Below are 21,991 nucleotides of genomic sequence, written 5' to 3'. Positions count from 1 at the left end.
AGAATACTCGGCAGCCAATTTGCACATGGTAAGATCCCACAATTAGCAACGTGATAATGGCCAGTTAATCTGTTTTATTCACTGATGTTGGTTGCAGGATAAATATTGTCCCAAGATACTGCTCTTGCTCTTCTTCAAAATAATGCTGTGGGACTACTTGCATCCATCGGAGGGGACAAAGAAAGCCTCGGTTTAATGTCTCATCCAAAAGATGACACTTCAGATAGTGTAGCACTCTTTTAGTACTGCAGTGGAGTATCAGCTTAGATCTTGTGTTTCAGTCTCTGGGCTGGGACTCAAACCCACAATCTATTGACTCCTGGGTGAGATTATTACCCAATGAGCCACAGCTAAGTAACAAAAGACAACCCTAATGTTGTCACTCAATGGTGTTAGAAGCCTGGAATGCTCAAGATTGTTTCCCATGACATTTCATGGCATCAGGTCAAACATGGGCAAGGACCAGCTTTTGGTTAACAACTACTGCCCTTACACAGATGATGAATTCGTTCTCCAAGTTGAATGCCATTTGGAAGAAGCACTGAGGGTGACAACGGTACAGAATGTGTCCTGGGTGGGGGACTTAAATGTCCATCACCAAAAGTGGCTCAGTAGCACTGCTACTGACTGAGCTGGCTGAGCCCTGAAGGATATATCTGCCAGACTCGGCCTCTGGCAGGTGGTGAGAGAACCGACAAGAGGGAAGAACCTACTTGATCTTTCTCTCACCAATCTACCTGTGGCAGATGCATTTGTCCATGATAGTATTGGTAGGAGTGACCATTGCACAGTTCTTGCAGAGACAAAGTCATGTTTTCACATTGAGGATAACCTCATTGTGTTGTGTGGCACTTTCACCAGGCTAAATGGGAAGATTCAGAACAGACATACCAACTCAAACCTGACAATCCATGAGTTGCTGTAGGTCATCAGCAGCAGAATTTTATTGAACTACAATGTGTAACATCATAGCCTGGCATATCCCTCACTCTACCATTACATTAGGTTTGGGGATCAACCCTGGTTCAATGAAGAGTGCAGGAGATTATGCCAGGAATAGCACCAAGCATACCTAAAAATGATGTGCCAACCTGGTGAAGCTGCAACACGGGGCTACATGCATGCCCAAGAACAGATATTACTTGATAGGCAGAGCAAAGTGATTCTATAACCAATGAATCAGGTTAAAGCTCTGCAGTCCTGCCACATCTAGTCATGAATGGAGGTGGACATTTAAACAACAAATGGGACAAGAAGGCTCCACAACATCCCATCCTCAATGATGGCAGAGCCCAGTTGTTCAAAGACAAGGCTGAATTATTTTCAAATATCTTCATTCAGAAGATCCAAGTGGATGATCCATTTTGGCTTCCTCCTGAGGTTCCCACATCACAGATGCTGGTCTTCAACAATTCAAGTCACCCCATGTGATATCAGGAAATGTTTGAAGGTACTGGATACTGCAAAGGCTATTGGGCCTAACAACATCCCAGCTGTAGGACTGAAACCTTTTGCTCCAGAACTAGCTGCACTCCTAACCAAGCTGTTCCAGTACAGCAAAAATACTGGCATCTATTGGATAATGTGAAAAATTGCCCAGGTATGTCTTGTCCACAAAAAGCAGAAGAAATCCAATGCAGCCAATTACCATCCAATCAGTCTACTCTCAACCACAACACAGTAATGGAAGGTGTCATTGACAGATCTATGAAGTGGCTCTTAGCAATAATCTGCTCACTGATGCTCATTTTTCATTCTTCCAGAGCCATTCAGCTCCTGACATCATTACAGCCTTGGCCCAAACATGGACAAAAGAGCTGAACTAAAGAGATAATGTGAGAGTGACTGCCCTTGACATCAAGGCAGCATTTGACTGAATATGGCATCAAGGAGCCCTAGGAAAATTGAAGTCAGTGAGAATCAGGGGAAAACTCTGCACTGGTTGGAGGCCCAGCTAGCACAAAAGGAGAAGGTTTTGGTTGTTGGAGCTCAATCACCTCAGTCCCAGGACATCAAAGCGGGAGTTTTTCCGGGTATTGTCCTAGGCCCGACCACATTCAGCTGCTTTGACAATGGCCTTCTCTCCAGCATGACATCAGAAGTAGGTGTTCACTAATGATTCAATGTTCCGTACCATTCATGACTCCTCAGGTAGTGAAGTATCCATGCCTGCATGTAGCAAGACCTGGACAACATTCATGCTTGGGCTAACAAGTGGCAAGTAACATTTGCACCACACAAGTGCCAGGCAATAAGCATCTCCATCAAGAGAGTTCCTAACCATCTTCGCCTGATGTTCATTGGCATTACCATCACTGAATCCCTCATCGTCAACACCCTCGGAGTTATCATTAACCAGAAACTTAACTGGACCAGTCATATAAATACAATGGCTGCAACAGATGCTGGAAATTCTAAAACAAGTAACTCACCTCCTGACTCCCAAACCTGTCCACTATCTACAAGACACAAGTCAACAGTGTGATGGAATACTCTCCATTTGACTAGATAAGTGCAGCTTCTGCATCACTCAAGAAGCTCTAAACTATCTAGGAGTTAGTAGCCCGCTCAATCCCGCAATTTATTAATTTACTTCCTCCTCCATCAGCACACAGTGCCAGCTGTATATACCACCTACAAGATGCAGTGCAACAACTCACCAAGCCTTCTACAACAGCCTGTGACATCTACCACCCAGAAGGACAATAGCACCATTTGCAAGTTCCTCCAAGTCACACACTATCCTGACTTGGAACTATATTGCTGTTCCTTCACTGTCATTGGATCAAAATCCTGGAACACCCTCCCTAACAGCACTGTGGATAAGCTTACACAACATGGACTGCAGCGGTTCAAGAAGGCAGTTCTCTACTACCTTCTCAAAGACAATTACAGATGGGCAACAAATGTTGGCCTTGTCAGCAATGTTCACAACCCTTAAATGAATTTTAAAAATACAGACCGGGACATATGCACAGATAGACTGTTGGACACAAAGCACAGATACAGACTGAGATTCAAACACACTGAGTGAAATTTTACGGTAGCAGGATTTTACGTTCCTGCCAAGGCCAATGAGGTTTAGAATGTCTCGCCACATTTTACGGCCCCGGCCCCATCCCCGCTGAAACAGGGCCGTAAAATTCTGCCCACTGACTGATTCATTGGTTATAGAATCACTTTGTTCTGCAAGCTTACAAAAATCGAGATAGCCTCTGTACTCTGCCAGTGCCTAAGGACTGGATTCTTGCGGAGTTGTGAAGAGTCACAGTGTATCTAAAGAGGCAGATGGACCCTGCATCCAGAAGTCCTGCTCTTTTTTTTGGGAGAAAACATTTTTGCTAGAGTGAGGGAGGAGTCGGGGGCGGGAAATGACTCCCAGTGCTGAGTCCAAACAGATTCTATTTTTGCTGGATCAAGGGCCCTATTCCAGTGTGTAAGTTACAAATTTTTAGCATAGACAGTAATGAGCTTGAAGGGTGGATAAGATATGTAGAACTGTCAAGCTGTCGTTAGTTAAATGACTATTCCTTTATAAGTTGAAAAAAGGTGCCTGCCTGTTGAAAGTTGAGAGTTGAGAAAAAACTCTTCTAGCAATTTCAATTGCGGTTTGTTGACATGACCCTAAGTTTTATTATTATAGCAGTATTAATGCTTGACTGCTTTCCGGGGGGCTGTAAGTTCACAGTTTGATTGATAGCTCCAAGAAGTTATTGAAGGATTAGCTGTCTTTCATCTGGGGTTATGAAAATAAATGATTATTTTCATCAGGGAGTAAGTAATATGGGGATTTACGTGTATTGAATGGACTTTTATGAATGAGTGTGTTTTTTTTATATAGTGGTCTGTAATAGATATTTAGAACTTTATTTTATTTTATCTCAGCATGGCTGCTGAGGTCAGCCCATGGTGGATACCGGGTGAGTTGCATGGAGGGTGTAAGGGCAAAGGGTGGTGGTTAGAGGGCATGAGCTGGCACTAAATTGTCATAGGAGCTTTACGGGGTCATGGGGATGTGTGGGGTTCATGTCTTAGCACGGCTAGGCATGGGGAGTGGGTGGGGGATAACTGGATGTGAAGGGTGGGGCTAGAGGGTCTGATGTTTAAGGAAACAACTTGGACAAAGTCACAGAGAACCAAGACAGGCCTTTTAAACAGCCCACCTCGGCATGTGACAAAACCTGTGGTTGCCTCTGATCTGTGCTCAGGGCCAGCATGCCTGACTCCACACCATACCTGCCCCCCGGAATAAAGTTCTTACCATATGGGGCACCTTTTCCCAAGTTGACCATGGCGAGCCTGGAGATTTCCCGGTTCAGCACACTCGGAAGTGAAAACCCAGGAGAATTAAACTTTCAGAGATCTATCACTGTTGGCAACATACTGAACATGTTTATATTATACAAAAACAAAAACAGAATTACCTGGAAAAACTCAGCAGGTCTGGCAGCATCGGCGGAGAAGAAAAGAGTTGACGTTTCGAGTCCTCATGACCCTTCGACAGAACTTGAGTTCGAGTCCAAGAAAGAGTTGAAATATAAGCTGGTTTAAGGTGTGTATGTGGGGGGCGGAGAGAGAGAGAGGTGGAGGGGGGGTGTGGTTGTAGGGACAAACAAGCAGTGATAGAAGCAGATCATCAAAAGATGTCAACAACAATAGTACAAAAGAACACATAGGTATTAAAGTTAAAGTTGGTGATATTATCTAAATGAATGTGCTAATTAAAAATGGATGGTAGGGCACTCAAGGTATAGCTCTAGTGGGGGTGTTTTTTTTTTAAATAATGGAAATAGGTGGGAAAAGGAAAATCTTCATAATTTATTGGAAAAAAAAAGGAAGGGGGAAACAGAAAGGGGGTGGGGATGGGGGAGGGAGCTCACGACCTAAAGTTGTTGAATTCAATATTCAGTCCGGAAGGCTGTAAAGTGCCTAGTCGGAAGATGAGGTGTTGTTCCTCCAGTTTGCGTTGGGCTTCACTGGAACAATGCAGCAAGCCAAGGACAGACATGTGGGCAAGAGAGCAGGGCGGAGTGTTAAAATGGCAAGTGACAGGGAGGTTTGAGTCATTCTTGCGGACAGACCGCAGGTGTTCTGCAAAGCGGTCGCCCAGTTTACGTTTGGTCTCTCCAATGTAGAGGAGACCACATTGGGAGCAACGAATAGAGTAGACTAAGTTGGGGGAAATGCAAGTGAAATGCTGCTTCACTTGAAAGGAGTGTTTGGGTCCTTGGACGGTGAGGAGAGACGAAGTGAAGGGGCAGGTGTTGCATCTTTTGCGTGGGCATGGGGTGGTGCCATAGGAGGGGGTTGAGGAGTAGGGGGTGATGGAGGAGTGGACCAGGGTGTCCAGGAGGGAGCGATCCCTACGGAATGCCGATAGGGGGGGTGAAGGGAAGATGTGTTTGGTGGTGGCATCATGCTGGAGTTGGCGGAAATGGCGGAGGATGATCCTTTGAATGCGGAGGCTGGTGGGGTGATAAGTGAGGACAAGGGGGACCCTATCATGTTTCTGGGAGGGAGGAGAAGGCGTGAGGGCGGATGTGCGGGAGATGGGCCGGACACGGTTGAGGGCCCTGTCAACGACCGTGACATGTCCTCCTTCTTTCTTAACCGAGGTTTTCCACCCACGGTCGTTGACAGGGCCCTCAACCGTGTCCGGCCCATCTCCCGCCCATCCGCCCTCACGCCTTCTCCTCCCTCCCAGAAACATGATAGGGTCCCCCTTGTCCTCACATCACCCCACCAGCCTCCGCATTCAAAGGATCATCCTCCGCCATTTCCGCCAACTCCAGCATGATGCCACCACCAAACACATCGTCCCTTCACCCCCCCTATCGGCATTCCGTAGGGATCGCTCCCTCCGGGACACCCTGGTCCACTCCTCCATCACCCCCTACTCCTCAACCCCCTCCTATGGCACCACCCCATGCCCACGCAAAAGATGCAACACCTGCCCCTTCACTTCGTCTCTCCTCACCGTCCAAGGACCCAAACACTCCTTTCAAGTGAAGCAGCATTTCACTTGCATTTCCCCCAACTTAGTCTACTGCATTCGTTGCTCCCAATGTGGTCTCCTCTACATTGGAGAGACCAAACGTAAACTGGGCGATCGCTTTGCAGAACACCTGCGGTCTGTCCGCAAGAATGACCCAAACCTCCCTGTCGCTTGCCATTTTAACACTCCACCCTGCTCTCTTGCCCACATGTCTGTCCTTGGCTTGCTGCATTGTTCCAGTGAAGCCCAACGCAAACTGGAGGCACAACACCTCATCTTCCGACTAGGCACTTCACAACCTTCCGGACTGAATATTGAATTCAACAACTTTAGGTCGTGAGCTCCCTCCCCCATCCCCACCCGCTTTCTGTTTCCCCCTTCCTTTTTTTTTTCCAATAAATTATAAAGATTTTCCTTTTCCCACCTATTTCCATTATTTTTTTAAAAAAAACACCCCCACTAGAGCTATACCTTAAGTGCCCTACCATCCATTTTTAATTAGCACATTCGTTTAGATAATATCACCAACTTTAATTTTAACACCCATGTGTTCTTTTGTACTATTGTTGTTGACATCTTTTGATGATCTGCTTCTATCACTGCTTGTTTGTCCCTACAACCACAACCCCCCCCCACCTCTCTCTCTCTCCGCCCCCCACACACACACCTTAAACCAGCTTATATTTCAACTCTTTCTTGGACTCGAACTCAAGTTCCGTCGAAGGGTCATGAGGACTCGAAACGTCAACTCTTTTCTTCTCCGTCGATGCTGCCAGACCTGCTGAGTTTTTCCAGGTAATTCTGTTTTTGTTTTTGTTTTGGATTTCCAGCATCTGCAGTTTTTTTGTTTTTATCTCTATGTTTATATTATAGCTATAATAGCAAAGTTAATAACTAATTTAAAATAAGAGGATTAGGAGAGAGGTTAATATACAAGGTAGGGAATACCAATGTGTTCATTTTGCTTGCTAACATCAGCCAGAATGAACTGAAGGCTATGCAGACTGAGAGATGGCCCGGCTGACACTGTCACATTCAGTGAGATTGTTATCTCCTGCCCTCTTGAGTTGGGGTTATGATGTGATGCGATTAGCAAACTGCAAACAATGAGGCCAGATTGGTTGCAGCTTGTGGGTGAAATTCTCACAGTTAGATTCTGACCACAGTAAAGAAGCTGGAGAAGGGCTGGGTAGGAATTGAAAATAGAGAGAGGAATAAATGAATGCTGATGACAAAAAATGATCATTAACAATTTTTATTTGAAGACTATCCCACAAGAGTACAATTGGTTACATCAGAATCATGGAAGAGTCATAACATTAACACAAAACATGTATCTTGGACACCTTTCACCCTGTTTGTAATTCAAAGTTTTGAGTTCTACATTCATGTTTAAACAGATCCCAACATCACAAGTGAAAATCAGCAGATCAGACACATGGTTCAGAATCAGTCACAGTCAACGTTTACATCACTGAGGCTTACTCACATCAGGTGACACTCATGGTAAAGTTATATTTGCCAATGGCAATGGTAGAAAATGAAGCTGGAAGGGTTCCAACTGGGGTCAGAGTTTCCAACCCTCCAGAGACCCTTGAAGTCTTCAGCAATTAATGTTTAACCTCCCCTAGAAAAATATCATAGAGGTAGTGACCGTTTAATCTTCTTTGAGCTCTTCCATTTATTTGTTAAAATATATTGGTGATGGGTGTGGGGTGTGGAAGGCTGTTTGGATATGATTGGAGGTCAGAAATCATGTGATGAGATCTCCAGAAACATGGACTACCGGAGTTGGCGATCCTTGCTGAAGGGTGACAAAACACCTTCCGTCGTCCATTGTGATTCACTGGCACAAACTGGCATCAGTGTCAATGCAGCATGCACTGGCAACCAGATACCGAGAACAGTCACTTGCTCAGCCTCATGTGTGCTGAACACCTGATGCCTTAAAAGTGGATGAATGTTTCCAGATTCTGAAGAGAAATGTTTCAGTTACATTGGCCTGAATTTACACCTCGAAGTGGGTAGCGGGAGTCAGGGAAATTTCTAGCTCGTCCCACCAGCCTTGGGAGAAAGTGCTCACAATGGTGGGATCTTCGTTGTCAGGGGGCAAGTGCAAGCTGGAGTCAGGCCAGCCAACCTGCGAAAGAGTTTGGAGGCAGCCAATATACACCCAAGAGTTTGGAGACAGCCAATATACCCCCAATCCCAAGCTAAGGTATTTTCATGCCCATAGGTTCTACACAGTGTATAATGCATCAATGAATCCGATAGTGACGGCAGGATGTGCAAATAACAAAGTTTTTTTGAAAAGTAACTTTCCACCATGTCAGGAAAAAGTAACTTCACTACAGGCAAAATAAATGTCCATCATCCAGGCCCTTTAAAGTATCAATAACAAAAACCATAAGCCCTTGAAACCACTTAACCTTGTGTAAATAAACATAGTGAAATTGACAGCAGAGATGAGAAAGTCTGAGCTGTCAATTAAGCAATGGTTTCTCTGGGGCAGAGCTGTTTCAACAGGAATAATGTTTGTCTGGCTCTTAGCATAGCCTCATTATGTACGTATGAATAGCTTGGCATTGGGGTATGAGGACTTTTTGAACTCACCTTTTAAAAAATCCCCCTCATGCACACTATGGCTCATGACTCCTCTGAGGGGCTGTGAACATCGACTCTTTAAAAACTTGGACCGACTCCATGAAAATTGCGGAGGAGTAAGACATGCCTGTCTTCACAATGGAGCAGGCCAGGTCAAGAGTGCTGAAAGCAGGCTTTTGACAGGGATCAGCCTGCAACCTTTAAAGGCACTCTCAAAAATCAGACAGTCTGGGAATGGGGTCGGGAATCCTGGAATCGGGACCCGCCTGCCATCTTTAGAGAGCTCCTGAGACTTCCCGACTTGGTGAACATTCAGCCCATCATGAGAAAGTCTTACTGCAAACGTGACTACTTAATTTCAAAACAATGTTACTGTGGTGCATTGTCAAGGCTCAGAAGGAGGCCTGTATGCTTTTAGATTCACCAGGTGGAGGAAAGGAAAGCCTGACTGTAATCAGAAAGTGTTTAAAATCAGAGCATGGAGTGGATTGGAGAGTGAGAGTAAGAACAGGACCCAATAGAAGGTGAAGCAAGTCAACAAGCAAGTTAAAGTGCCTGATCTCCCTTGGTCAGCTCCAGCTTGTAGAAAGGAATACACACTGCTGGGAGAAATCCAAAGCATTTCTTTGCCCATAACTCCAGTAGAGTTGTTTTTTTAAAGAAATTTTGACCCAAAAGAACCCTTTGATAAGCAATACAAAAACGGTTTTGCTCCTTCAAAATCCTGTACCGATTACAGTGACCAGAATTGCAGGAATACACAAAGTACTTCGTTACATCATACTCCGAGTATATTCCAACAACAACTTGTATTTATATAGCACTTTTAGCATAGTAAAATATCCCAGTGCACTTCACAAGAATGATATTAAACATAATCTCACACCAAGCCACATAAGGAAAGTGAGGTAGAGAGGTGGAGAGGCTTAGTAAGAGAATTGGAGCCAGGCAGCTAAAGATACAGACGCCAATGATGGAATGAAGGAAATTTGGGATGCGCAGTCTTCTGTTTGTTGGTGTTATCTGCATGGTATTGTTAAAGCTATATCATAGTAAAATCACTCAAAGCCTGGAAAGAAATCTTATTTAAAATTCCAATTAAGTCCCAAATGAGAGTACCAGTAATCCTGGTGGTTTTGGTGTACGGTACAACTGTGTCTGGCAATTGACTCCATTCCTCTTCCTTCTTCGTCAATTTTTACTGGGAGGTAAAACATTGTCCTTGAAGTAGCCAGGATTGGTGATATTTCCTGGTGGATTGTAAACTGCCACCACCATGAACGTGCCCTTCCCATCTGTCGCACAGCCAGCACCCATCTCTTTTGTTGCCTTCCACACCAGCTGGGTGAAGTGCCCTGGAATCAGCACAAAAAGAAAGACTTGAATTTCTATAGAGACAATCACAACCTCGGGCTGTTCTAAAGCACTTCACAGCCAATGAAATACATTATGAAGTGTAGTCATTGTGTGCTGTAGGAAATGTGGGAGCCAATTAGTGCACAGAGAGCTCAGACAGCCCACAATTATATGATAATGACCAATAAATTTGTTTTCATGATGTTGGTTAAGAGATGAATATTGATCAGGACACCGGGGAGAATACCATGATCATCTTCAAAGAGTGTCATGGGATCTTTTACCCTCACCAGAGCGGGCAGATGGGACTTTAGTTTAGCAGCTCATCTGAAAGACATTGCCTCCACAGCTCAGAACTCCTTCAGTAAGCCACTGAGACTGTCAGCCTAGATTTTGTTCTCCTATAGCTGAAAGGGCATTCATGTGGATATTATGTATGGAGAATATCGAACTTGTTTATGTTGTCCATAGCTGTAACATCTGTGCAACACTCACCATCAAACTCACACATGGGTAATGACCATGTGCATTGTGTACTTAAAACTTTAACCCACCAAATTTTAACCTGTTTGGACTACCCACTTTATGTTCCAGCAGGGGAATAGACCCCCTCTTTCACATGTATTCAATCAAATGAGTTGAAAACATCATCCCCAATGTTCTCCCTCTGACAATATTCACAACGTGAGTTTATTCAAATAAAGCTAAATAAATTTATTTCAGAAAATAAAGTTTGTGAATACAGATTGAGTTGTTTGAAACAGGTTGTGGTTAATGTAGTATGCTTGGGAGGAACAGGTAACTTTGGGCCTATGGTTCCTGAAACTCTCCTCCACTGTGGTTTTCCTTGCATCATGTCAGAGTTTGTTATAGACCAATTTATAGAATCTTACAGCAAAGAAGGAAATTATTTGACCCATTGTGCCTGTAACAAATCTTTGAAAGACCTGTGCTATTAGTCTCACTCCCCAGCTTCTTTCCCCATAGCCCTGCAGTTTTTTCCCTTTCAAATATCTATCCACTTCCCTTTCAGAAGTTACAATTGAATTGCTTTAACTGCCTTTTCAAACAATTTATTCCAAACCACAACATCTCGCTGTGTAAAAAGAAAATTTCCTCACCTTCTCTCTGCTTCTTTTGCCAATTACCTATAATTTGTCTCCCCTGTTGCTGACCAGCTTGCCAGTGGTAAAAGGTTCTCTTTCTTTACTCAATCAAAGCCCTTCGTAACTCTGAACATCTTTATTAAATCTCCCCTTTAACTTGTTTGCTCCAAAGACAATATTCCGGCAATCGTATGGAAAACTTGTGCTCCAGAACTTGCTGCACCCTTATCCAAGCTGTTCCAGTACAGCTACAACATAGACATCTATAGACATCTAACCGGCCAGGTATGTCCCGTACACAACCCAGACAATTCTGCCCCATCAGTCTACTCTTCATCATTAGTAAAGCAATGGAATGGATCATCAACAGTGCTATCAAACAGCACTTGCTTAGCAATAACCTGCTCACTGACACTCAGTTTGGGTTACGCTAGGGCCATTCAGCTTCTGACCTCATTACAACCTTGGTTCAAACATGGACAAAAGAGCTGAACTCCAGAGGTGAGGTGACAGTGACTGCCCTTGACACCAAGGCAACATTTGACCGAGTGTGGTATCAAGGAACCCTAGCAAAACTGAAGTCAATGAAAATCCGGGGGAAAGCTCTCCACCAGTTGGAGTCATACCTAGCTCAAAAGAAAATGATTGTGGGTTGTTGGAGGTCAAACATCTCGGTTCCAGGACAAAGCTGCAGGAGTTCTTCAGTGTAGTGTCCTAAGCCCAAACATCTTCAGCTGTTTCATCAATAACCTTCCTTCCATCATAAGGTCAGAAGTGGGGATGTTCGCTGATGATTGCACAATGTTCAGCACCATTCGTGACTCTTCAGATACTGAAGCAGTCCACGTCCAAATGCAGCAAGACCTGGACAATATCCAGGCTTGGGCTGACAAGTGGCAAATAACATTTGGGCCACACAAGCGTCAGGCAATGACCATCTCCAACAACAGAGAATTTAACCATCGCCCCTTGATTTTCAATAGCATTACCATCGCTGAATCCCCCGCTATCAACATCCTGGCGGTTACCATTGACCAGAAACTGAACTGGACTAGCCATAAAAATACTGTGGCTACAAGAGCAGGTCAGAGGCTAGGAATCCTGCAACGAGTAACTCATTTCCTGACTCCCCAAAGCCTGTCCACCATCTACAAGGCACAAGTCAGGAGTGTGATGGAATACTCTCCGCTTGCCTGGATGAGTGCAGCTCCAATAGCATCAAGGAGCTTGACACCGTCCAGGAAAAAGCAGCCCACTTGCTTGGCACCCCATCCACAAACATTCATTCCCTCTACCACCGATGAACAGCAAAGCAGTGCGTTTACAAGATGCATTGTAGAAACTCACCAAGACTCCTTAGACAGCACCTTCCTAACCCATGACCTCGAAACGTCGACTCTTTTCTTCTCCGCCAATGCTGCCAGACCTGCTGAGTTTTTCCAGGTAATTCTGTTTTTGTTTTTTTACCATTCTACTAGTGTTGACCTTGGTGCATTGCAATGCCGGCGCTATCACCTCAGACTGAAAGCAGATGGATTCCTCCATTGTGCCTTACAATCTGAGGAGTGCAGCAGACATCCCTTCCTGATTATTTTTTAATTTATTCATAGGATGTGGTCTTTGCTGGCTGGGCCAGCATTTACTGCCCATCCATATTTCCAAGCTTGCCTTTGCAGCTCCAGCAACAGTGACATGACCAAGTCCAGAGGCTTGTCATCTGACTCGGACTCAGCAAACGTCTGGCCTCCAGCAGTCCTCTGAGTGCCGGATATCTGGGAAGTCCCTGCCACCGTCTGCTGTGGATTATAGGGTGTGATGTGCTCACCAGATTGTGACCCTGAGGCTATTCTAAAGCTAGGTCCCACCACTCTGTGCTGGTGGAGGGTGTGGGTGAGCGCTGTCATGGGTCTGCAAGGAGGGTGCCTTTAGATTCCTCTTCAGAGGTTTCTTTGGGGCTTGATTGGAGACTCTGGGTCGTGGACTCTGGCTGTTTCCCAGATGTGCCTGCAGAAGCAAGGGGGGATAATTAGTACAAGGCAGTGACCTGTGAAACAGGACACACCGTTCACAGCATGGTTGCACTGCTGGATCCTCACTTGGTAGAACCCCGCTGACCTCCTCGTCAGCACAGGACCGGTCCAGATCCTCGCAGCCAGCTGGATGGCTCTGTTTTCAAAGTCTGTGAGGGCCTTGATTTGAGGCATTCTCCACCAGTCTGCGACCTCTCCCTTTTATTGTGTGCCAGCTTGTCCTGAATGAATGCAGATGGAGACAGTGTAAGCAGAATGCCTGCCAGGCTAGATGATAAGAGGAACAACACCTCATCTTCCGACTAGGCACTTTACAGCCTTCCGGACTGAATATTGAATTCAACAACTTTAGGTCTTGACCTCCCCCCTCCATCCCCACCCCCTTTCTGTTTCTTCCCCCTTCCTTTTGTTTTTTTTCCAATAAATTATATAGATTTTTCTTTTTCCCACCTATTTCCATTATTTTAAAATATTTTAAAATCTTTTATGCTCCCCCCACCCCCACTAGAGCTATACCTTGAGTGCCCTACCATCCATTCTTAATTAGCACATTCGTTTCGATAATATCACCAACTTCGACACCTATGTGTTCTTTTGTTCTGCTGTCTGTGACATCTTTTGATGATCTGCTTCTATCACTGCTTTTGCCTACAACCACACCACCCTCCTCCACTTCTCTCCCCTCACCCAACCCCACCCCCCCACCACCTTAAACCAGCTTATATTTCACCCCTTCCTGGGATTCGCCTAGTTTTGTCGAAGGGTCATGAGGACTCGAAACGTCAACTCTTCTTCTCCGCCGATGCTGCCGGACCTGCTGAGTTTTTCCAGGTAATTCTGTTTTTGTTTTGGATTTCCAGCATCCGCTGTTTTTTGTAAATAAAATTAGTTCAATAATGGCTGTCTGCAGTTGAGCATTTGTTAGTGTTACACAGTGCAATAAACAACAAATCTGTCTCTTTTCCTCTTTCTCACTCTCTGACTTTCATTGTGTGTCTCTCTCTCAAAAGTCTTGTGTTTTCCATTGAATCTTTTTCTCTCACCTGTCCCACTCTTAAAACCCGGATCACTGAAGTTGTATTTCTTGATTTCACTGTACCAGGCTTCACTCACTTCGGTCCCTAAAATAAAACAAAGATATTCATGACAGCGTTTGATAGGATAGATGTAGAGAAGATGTTTCCACTTGTAAGAAAAGTCAGATCAAAACCAGGGGCTCTAAATGTAAATTAGTCACTAATAAATCCAATAAGGAAACCAGGAGAAACTTGCTTAACCAGACATGCTGAAAATCTGGAACTCATTATCATAAGGAGCAATTGAGATGAAAGTACAGATGCATTTCAGAGGAAGCTAGGTAAGCACATGAGCAAGAAAGTAATGGAATATTATAATGATAGGATTAGATGAAGAGGGTGAGAGGAGGAGTGTGTGGAACATCACATAGACCTGTTGGCCTGAATGACCTGTTTTTATTGTGAAGTACTATGTAATTCTATATTCGTTCTCCTTTCTGCTTCACACTGATTTGATATCAAATGTGTTAGACTCAATGCATCATCTGCTCCTCGGGCACATTTTTTCCCAAAATTTTAAAACCACAACTCCTCAGCTCCCTTGACCTTTTTATCCACCTAACACCCTGCAGGCTTTTGAAACAGAAGCTTGGTGCCAGTTTCTAATTCACTTGTATCTGTCCTTCTTGTTGAGAAGCTCGTCCTGAGCATCTGTCAGAAAATTAGCTTCACGCTACAAATAATTTTCCAGCCATGCATTTTAAACCATTTTCCCTGGAAACTTTTTATCAAAATTGGAATCAGGCAAGCCTGCTTTGAGAAACACAGATAGGAAGAGAGGGCAAGAGAAAGGAACAGGAGGAGACAAATTAGTTGAGGGTGAGAAGAGCTTTGATTTTCTACCTTGACTTTGGGGAATGAGTCGGAGTTGGGATAAGTAAATGGGGGTTGAAAGCTAGGTTAGGTAAAGTCCCACTCACCCACTACCTCTGTGCTTACAAACCTGCTTTGAGCTGGTAGTGCCTCATTGTTAAAATGCTCATCCATGTATCCAAAGCTCTCCATGGCCTCGCCCCCTCCTTATTTCTGTAACCTCATTCTGCCCTTCAACACTGTGTCTGTGCTCCTCCAATTCTGGCTTCTTGGGGATCCATCACTTTACCATCGGCGGCTGTGCTTTTGGATACTTAGATCCCCAGCTCTGGAATTCCCACCCTAAACCTCTCGACCTCTTTCTTCCTTCAGGAATCTCGCTGAAACCTACCTCTTTTGTGGCTCAATGTCAAGTTTTGTTTGACTAAGCTCTTGTGAAGCACCTTGGGATGTTTTACCATGTTAAAAGCTCTACATGAATGCAAGTTGTTATTGTAGTGACAGCAGAGCAAGGAGGAGGGAAGGGTATATGCGTTGAGGGGTAGTTCAAATAGAGGGAGTAGATATAGCGATATAGCTGCGGGCACCTCAAATGCAGCCTGCAGCTGTTGCATTCCTTTCCTGCCACACTATGCACCAGCTCCCACCGTATATTGTTTTTTTATTCATTCATGTGATGTGGGCTTCGCTGGCTGGGCCAGCAATAATTGCCCATTCCTGGTTGCCCTTGAGAAAGTGGTGGTGAGCTGCCTTTTTGAACCACTGCAGTCCATGTGGTGTAGGTACACCCACAGTGCTGTTAGGAAGGGAGTTCCAGGATTTTGACCAACAACAGTGAAGGAATGATGATATATTTCCAAGTCAGGATGGTGTGTGGCTTGGAGGGGAACTTCCAGGTGGTGGTGTTCCCATCTATCTGCTGCCCTTGTCCTTCTAGGTGATAGTGGTCATGGGTTTGGAAGGTGATGTCTAAGGAGCCTTGGTGAATTCCTGCAGTGCATCTTGTAGATGGTACACACTGTTGCTACTGCGCGTCAGTGGTGGAGGGAGTGAGTGTTTGTGGATGTGGTGCCAATCAAGCAGACTGCTTTGTCCTGTACGGCATCAATCTCCTTGAGTATTGTGGGAGCTGCACTCATCCAGGCAACTGGGGAGTATTCCATCATACTCCTGACTTGTGCCTTGTAGATGGTGGACAGGCTTTGGGGAGTCAGGAAGTGAGTTACCCGTCGCATGATTCCTAGCCTTTGACCTGCTCTTGTAGCCACAGTATTTATATGGCTGGTCCAGTTCAGTTTCTGGTCAATGGTAATCCCCAGGATGTTGATAGTGGGGGATTCAGTGATGGTAATGCTATTGAACATCAAGGGGCGATGGTTGCATTGTTGGAGGTGGTCATTGCCTGACACTTGTGTGGTGCGAATGTTACTTGCCACTTGTCAGTCCAAGCCTGGATATTTTCCAGGTCTTGCTGCTTTTGGATATGGACTGTTTCAGTATCCGAGGAGTCGTGAATGGTGCTGAACATTGTGCTATCATCAGCGAACATCCCCACTTCTGACTTTATGATGGAAGGAAGGTCATTGATGAAGTAGCTGAAGATGGTTGGGCCTAGGACACTGCCCTGAGGAACTCCTGCAGTGATGTCCTGGAGCTGAGATGACTGACCTCCAACAACCACAACCATCTTCCTTTGGGCAAGGTATGGCTCCAACCAACGGAGCGTTTCCTCCCTGATTCCCATTGACTCCAGTTTTGCTGGAGCTCCTTGATGCCACACTCGGTCAAATGTTGCCTTGAAGTCATGGGCAGTCACTCTCACCTCACCTCTGAAGTTCAGCTCTTTTGTCCATGTTTGAACCACGGCTGTAATGAGATCAGGAGCTGAGTGGCCCTGGCGGAACACAAACTGGGCCTCAGTGAGCAGGTTATTGCTAAGCAAGTGCCACTTGATAGCACTGTTGATGACCCCTTCCATTACTTTACTGATGATTGAGAGTAGACTGATGGGGCGGTATTGGCTGGGTTGGATTTGTCCTGCTTTTTGTGTACAGGACACACCTGGGAAATTTTCCACATAGCTTGGTAGTTGCCAGTGTTGTAGATGTATTGGAACAGCTTAACTAGGGGCATGGCAAGTTCTGGAACACAAGTTTTCCGTATTATTGCTGGAACATTGTCAGGGCCGTAGCCTTTGCAGTATCCAGTGCCTTCAGCCATTTCTTGATATCACATTGAATGAATTGAATTGGCTGAAGCCTGGCATCCGTGATGCTGGGGACCTCTGGAGGAGGCCGAGATGGATCATCCACTCGGTACTTCTGGCGAAGATTTTTGCAAATGCTTCAGCCTTATCTTTTGCACTGTTGTGCTGGGCTCCTCTATCATTGAGGATGGGGATATTTGTGGAGCCTCCTCCTCCAGGGAGTTGCTTGATTGTCCACCACCATTCATGATTGGATGTTGATCTGATTCGTTGGTTGTGAGATCGCTTAGCTCTGTCTATCACTTGCTGCTTATGCTGTTTGGCACACAAGTAGTCCTGTGTTCTAGCTTCACCAGGTTGACACCTTATTTTTAGGAATGCCTGGTGCTGCTCCTGGCATGCCCTCCTGCACTTTTTATTGAACCAGGTTTGATCTCCTTGATGGTAATGGTAGACTGCGGGATATGGCGGGCCATAAGGTTACAGATTGTGTTCGAGTACAATTCTGCTGCTGCTAATGGTCCACAGCACCTCATGGATGCCCAGTCTTGAGTTGGTAGATCTGTTCGAAATCTATCCTATTTAGCACTGTGGAGGGGCTCCACAATGACTGCGCGGTCGGCACTCCTACCGATGCTGTCATGGACAGATGCATCGGCGGCAGGCAGGTTGGTGGGGATGAAGTAAAGTACGCTTTTCCCATTTGTTGGTTCCCTCACCACCTGCCGCAGACCTATGTCCTTTAGGACTTGGCCAGCTTGGTCAGTAATGGGCTACCGAGCCACTCTTGGTGATGCACATTGAAGTCTCCCACCCAGAGTACATTCTGCGCCCTTGCCACCCTCAGTGCTTCCTCCAAGTAATATTCAACATGGAGAAGCACTGATTCATCAGTTGAGGGGGTGCGGTACGTGGTAATCAGCAGGAGGTTTCCTTGCCCATTTTTGACCTGATGCCATGAGACTTCATGGGGTCCGGGGTCAATGTTGAGGACTCCCAGGGCAACTATGCTGCCACCTCTGTTGGGTATGTCTGTCCCACCGGCAGGGATGGTGACAGTGGAGTCTGGGATGTTATCTGTAAGGTAAGATTCCGTGAGGATGACTATGTCAGGCTGTTGCTTGACTAGTCTGTGAGACAGCTCTCCCAATCTTGGCACTAGTTATTAGTAAAGAGGACTTTGCAGAGTCGACAATTGCCGTTGTCGTTTCTGGTACCTAGGTTGATGCCGGGTGGTCCATCCAGTTTCATTTCTTTCTCGTGACAACTTGAGTAGCTTGCTATTTCAGAGGGCAGTTAAGAGTCAACCACATTGCTGTGGGTCTGGAGTCACATGTAGGCCAGACAAGATAAGGACAACAGATTTCCTAAGGGGCATTAGTGAACCAGATGGGTTTTTATAACAATCGACAATGGTTTCATGGTTATCATTAGACTTTTAATTCCAGGTTCTTTTTTATTGAATTCAGATTCCACCATCTGCCGTGGTGGGATTTGTACCTGGGGCATTACCCTTGGTCTCTGGATTGTTATTCCAGTGACAATACCACTATGCCATCGCCTCCCATCATAAATGTATTAATTTAACCTTGGAGTAAAAACAATTTTACATTCAAGTAAAATAATTTGTGTTATTCAGCTCAAGGGTAATTTTAAATCAAAAGAAAGCACCTTTCATGACCTCAGAGCAGTTTACAGACATTGATATAACTTTGAAGTACTGTCGCTGATATAATGTAGGAAACCCAGCAGGCAATTTGCACATAGCGAGTTCAAATCTACATGCCCATCTTTGAGAGCAGTTCAAGGCTGCATGGTAACTGAGGGATGTTAAAGGTCACTGCCAATCTAATGGTCAGTTGACATCCATCTTGGTTTTACAAATACTGACTTGTAGATACCACTTTAGCCCAGTGAGAGCCCATTTTGTCACCTTCCAGTGGCAGAAGAAGTGGATGGTGGCAGATGCCAATTTTAAAATTGGATAGGAAACTTCCATTTTTCACTTTCTATCCTGGAAGAGGCCAATTAACCCAGAGATGTCAGAATATAAGGACGTTTCCTTTACACTCTCTCCCTCAGTGGTCAAATTCATGATTAGCTCAATCCATTATTCATTTTCATACTATCGTAGTGGTAGCTCTCATAACTCAGTCAAACCCCCTGTACATCTGAGAGGTCACTCTGAACGCTCAGCTCTCTGGCAGTGAGAGCTCAATCTGAACACTCAACTGTGTGGAAGACCATGCCGAACTATCAGCTCTATACCTGTTGGTAGCTTTGCATTGCTGCTCCATTTATACCAGAGATTCTCTCCATACTCGGTGTCACTGTGTTGGAGGCTATTGATGCCAATGAGATGCTCAGCCCATTTCTGTGCTTGCTTGGAGAGGTCAGAGTTCAACTTCAGTCGCTGTGACTGGTGTAGGGCTCGTAACCTGTTGTGTTCTTGAAGCAGTTCATCAAGAATAGCTTTTTTCTCCTTGTCTGCAAAACACCAGATGTCAATTGATATCTTTCACAGAGCATTACTGAGGCTGCTATGTAACATAATGTTCATATTGCTATGTCATGGATTGGCACCATCAAGAATGCTATTGAAGCTTAAATGTGACACTTACATTTGTAGAATTACCTATCATTTAGAGCACAGAAATAGGCTATTCAGCACAACAGATTTGTGTTGGTGTTTATGCTTCACTGGAGCCTCTTCCCACCTTACTTCACCTAACTGGATCAGTATATCCTCCTTTCTCCCTCATGTACTTATCTAGTTTCCCCTTAAAAGAATCCATGTGATTTGCCCCATCACTCCTTGTGATAGCAAGTTTCACATTCTTACCATTTATTGGGTAATGAAGTTTCTCCAGAAGTCATCAGAGAACCAATGGAGGTCTGGTAACATTCTTTAAAAAGTGAGCGATAGATAGACCGAACAATTACAGGCCCGTCACTCTGACCTCAGTAGTGGGCAAATTATTGGAATCAATTCTCAGAGACAGGATAAACTGTTACTTATACACGGATTAATCAAGGGCAGTCAGCATTGTTCTGTTAAGGGAAGGTCGTGTCTGATTAATTCGATTCAATTTTTTGAGGAAGTAACAGGGAGATTTGATGAGGGTTGTATCAGAGTCATTGAGCTGGAGGCCGAGCTGCAGACACTGTGATACATTAGGGAGGGGAAATATTACCTGGACACCTTGTATCAGGAAGCAGTCACACCCCTTAGGATAGGGTTTACTAATTTGGTCAGTAGTCAGGGACAGGAGGGTGTGACTGCAAGTTAGGTAGGTATGGGGACCCAGAAAGCAGAAGTGGAGGAGCCTCAGCCTTTGCAATTGTCCAATAGGTTTGAGAACCTGTGTGGATGAAAGTGCTGTCTGCAAAGTGGATGAACAGCCTGACCATGACACCATCCTAGGGTCTTAAAAGAAGTGACAGGAAACTAAAGGCCAGTTAGCTTAACATCTGTCATAGGGAAAATGCTGGAATCTATTATTAATGAGGTTAAAGTGGGGCACTTAGAAAATCTTAATTCAATCAGGCAGAGTCAACATGGTTTTGTGAAAAGGAAATCATGTTTGACTAACTTATTGGAGTTCTTTGAGGAAGTAACAAGCAATATGGATAAAGGGGAACCTGTGGATGTGCTGTACTTAGATTTCCAGAAGGTATCTCACAAGGTGCCAAATAAAAGGATACCATACAAATTTAGAGATCATGGTGTAGGGGGTAACATATTCGCACATGGATAGAGGATTGGTTAACTAACCCTAAACAGGGAGTAGAGTAAATGGGTCATTTTTGGGTTGGTAAGATATAACAAGTGGAGTGCCACAAGGATCAGGCCTTGACTATTTACAATGTATATCAATGACTTTGATGAAGGGACCAAATGTATGGTTACTAAACTTACTGATGAGACAAAGATAGGTAGGAAAGTAAGTTGCGAAGAGGACATAAGGAGTCTGCATAGGGACATGGTTAGGTTAGGTGAGTGGGCAAAAATTTGGCTGATGGAGTATAATGTGGGAAAATGTGAACTTGTCCATTTTGGCAGGAAGAATAGAAAAACAACATATTTAAATGGAGAGAGATTGCAAAACTCTGCGGTACAGAGGGAACTGGGTGTCCTGATTCATGAATCAGGAAAAGTGAATTTGCTGATACAGCAAGCGATTAGAAAGGCAAATGCAATGTTGTCTGTTACGGCACAGCTGATGGTAAATGCTGAGCTGCTTAAATGCCAGAGGGAAACTTGAAACAACTACCACAACTTGTTTTGCAATTTTTATATATTTTGAGACACGTGCCTTGAATTTAGTAGTAATAGGACCACCAATTCTTATAAGTTTCTTACAAAACTAAACCTTAATTAATAGAAGAAATAATTGGAAGCACATACATAAATCAACAAATTACTACTATAATAACTTCTAACTCCCCTAGTTAATCTAACTCCTAGTTTTGTTAAGGCAACAATATGACACGTAGATTTTAAAAGACCCAGGCAAAGAAACATGATACCCTGAACAATCCAATTCAAAGTCAGTTTTCTTCACTTCAGTTCTTTGTAGACAGCAGCTTGAGGCTTAGGTGCTGGTGGCTTTTCACACTTGTTAGATCTTAGAAGCCTTCCCTCCTTTATCCATATTTTCCCCTTTGAATGCAAATTCCTATTGTTTCACTATGTCTTTGGACTCTACCTCTCTAATAATTAAAATCTCTCATAGTACCAATTTTACCAGTAATCTTTTTAAGTCACACACACACAGACATAGACACAGACCCTACTATTACAC

The 21,991-nt window shown here is 44.5% G+C and overlaps 1 protein-coding gene across 6 annotated transcripts in view; it reads right to left on the bottom strand.

Moving 5' to 3' along the window:
• Positions 1-7,234: 7,234 nt before the first annotated feature.
• Positions 7,235-21,991, bottom strand: part of glipr2 (GLI pathogenesis-related 2) — a 93,567-nt gene continuing 78,810 nt past the window's right edge. For all 6 annotated transcript variants that reach the window (XM_041194186.1, XM_041194187.1, XM_041194185.1 and 3 more), the window contains 3 exons: positions 19,455-19,673; positions 14,135-14,212; positions 7,235-9,954 (listed from right to left, as the gene is read on the bottom strand). In XM_041194186.1, coding sequence (XP_041050120.1) covers positions 9,791-9,954; positions 14,135-14,212; positions 19,455-19,673 — 461 coding nt within the window. In that variant the 3' untranslated portion in view covers positions 7,235-9,790. The remainder of the gene's footprint in view (positions 9,955-14,134; positions 14,213-19,454; positions 19,674-21,991) is intronic.

Source organism: Carcharodon carcharias, chromosome 8 (genome assembly GCF_017639515.1).
Source record: "Carcharodon carcharias isolate sCarCar2 chromosome 8, sCarCar2.pri, whole genome shotgun sequence".
NCBI classification, from domain to species: Eukaryota; Metazoa; Chordata; class Chondrichthyes; order Lamniformes; family Lamnidae; genus Carcharodon; species Carcharodon carcharias.
This window is presented reverse-complemented; position numbering and strand designations above follow the sequence as displayed.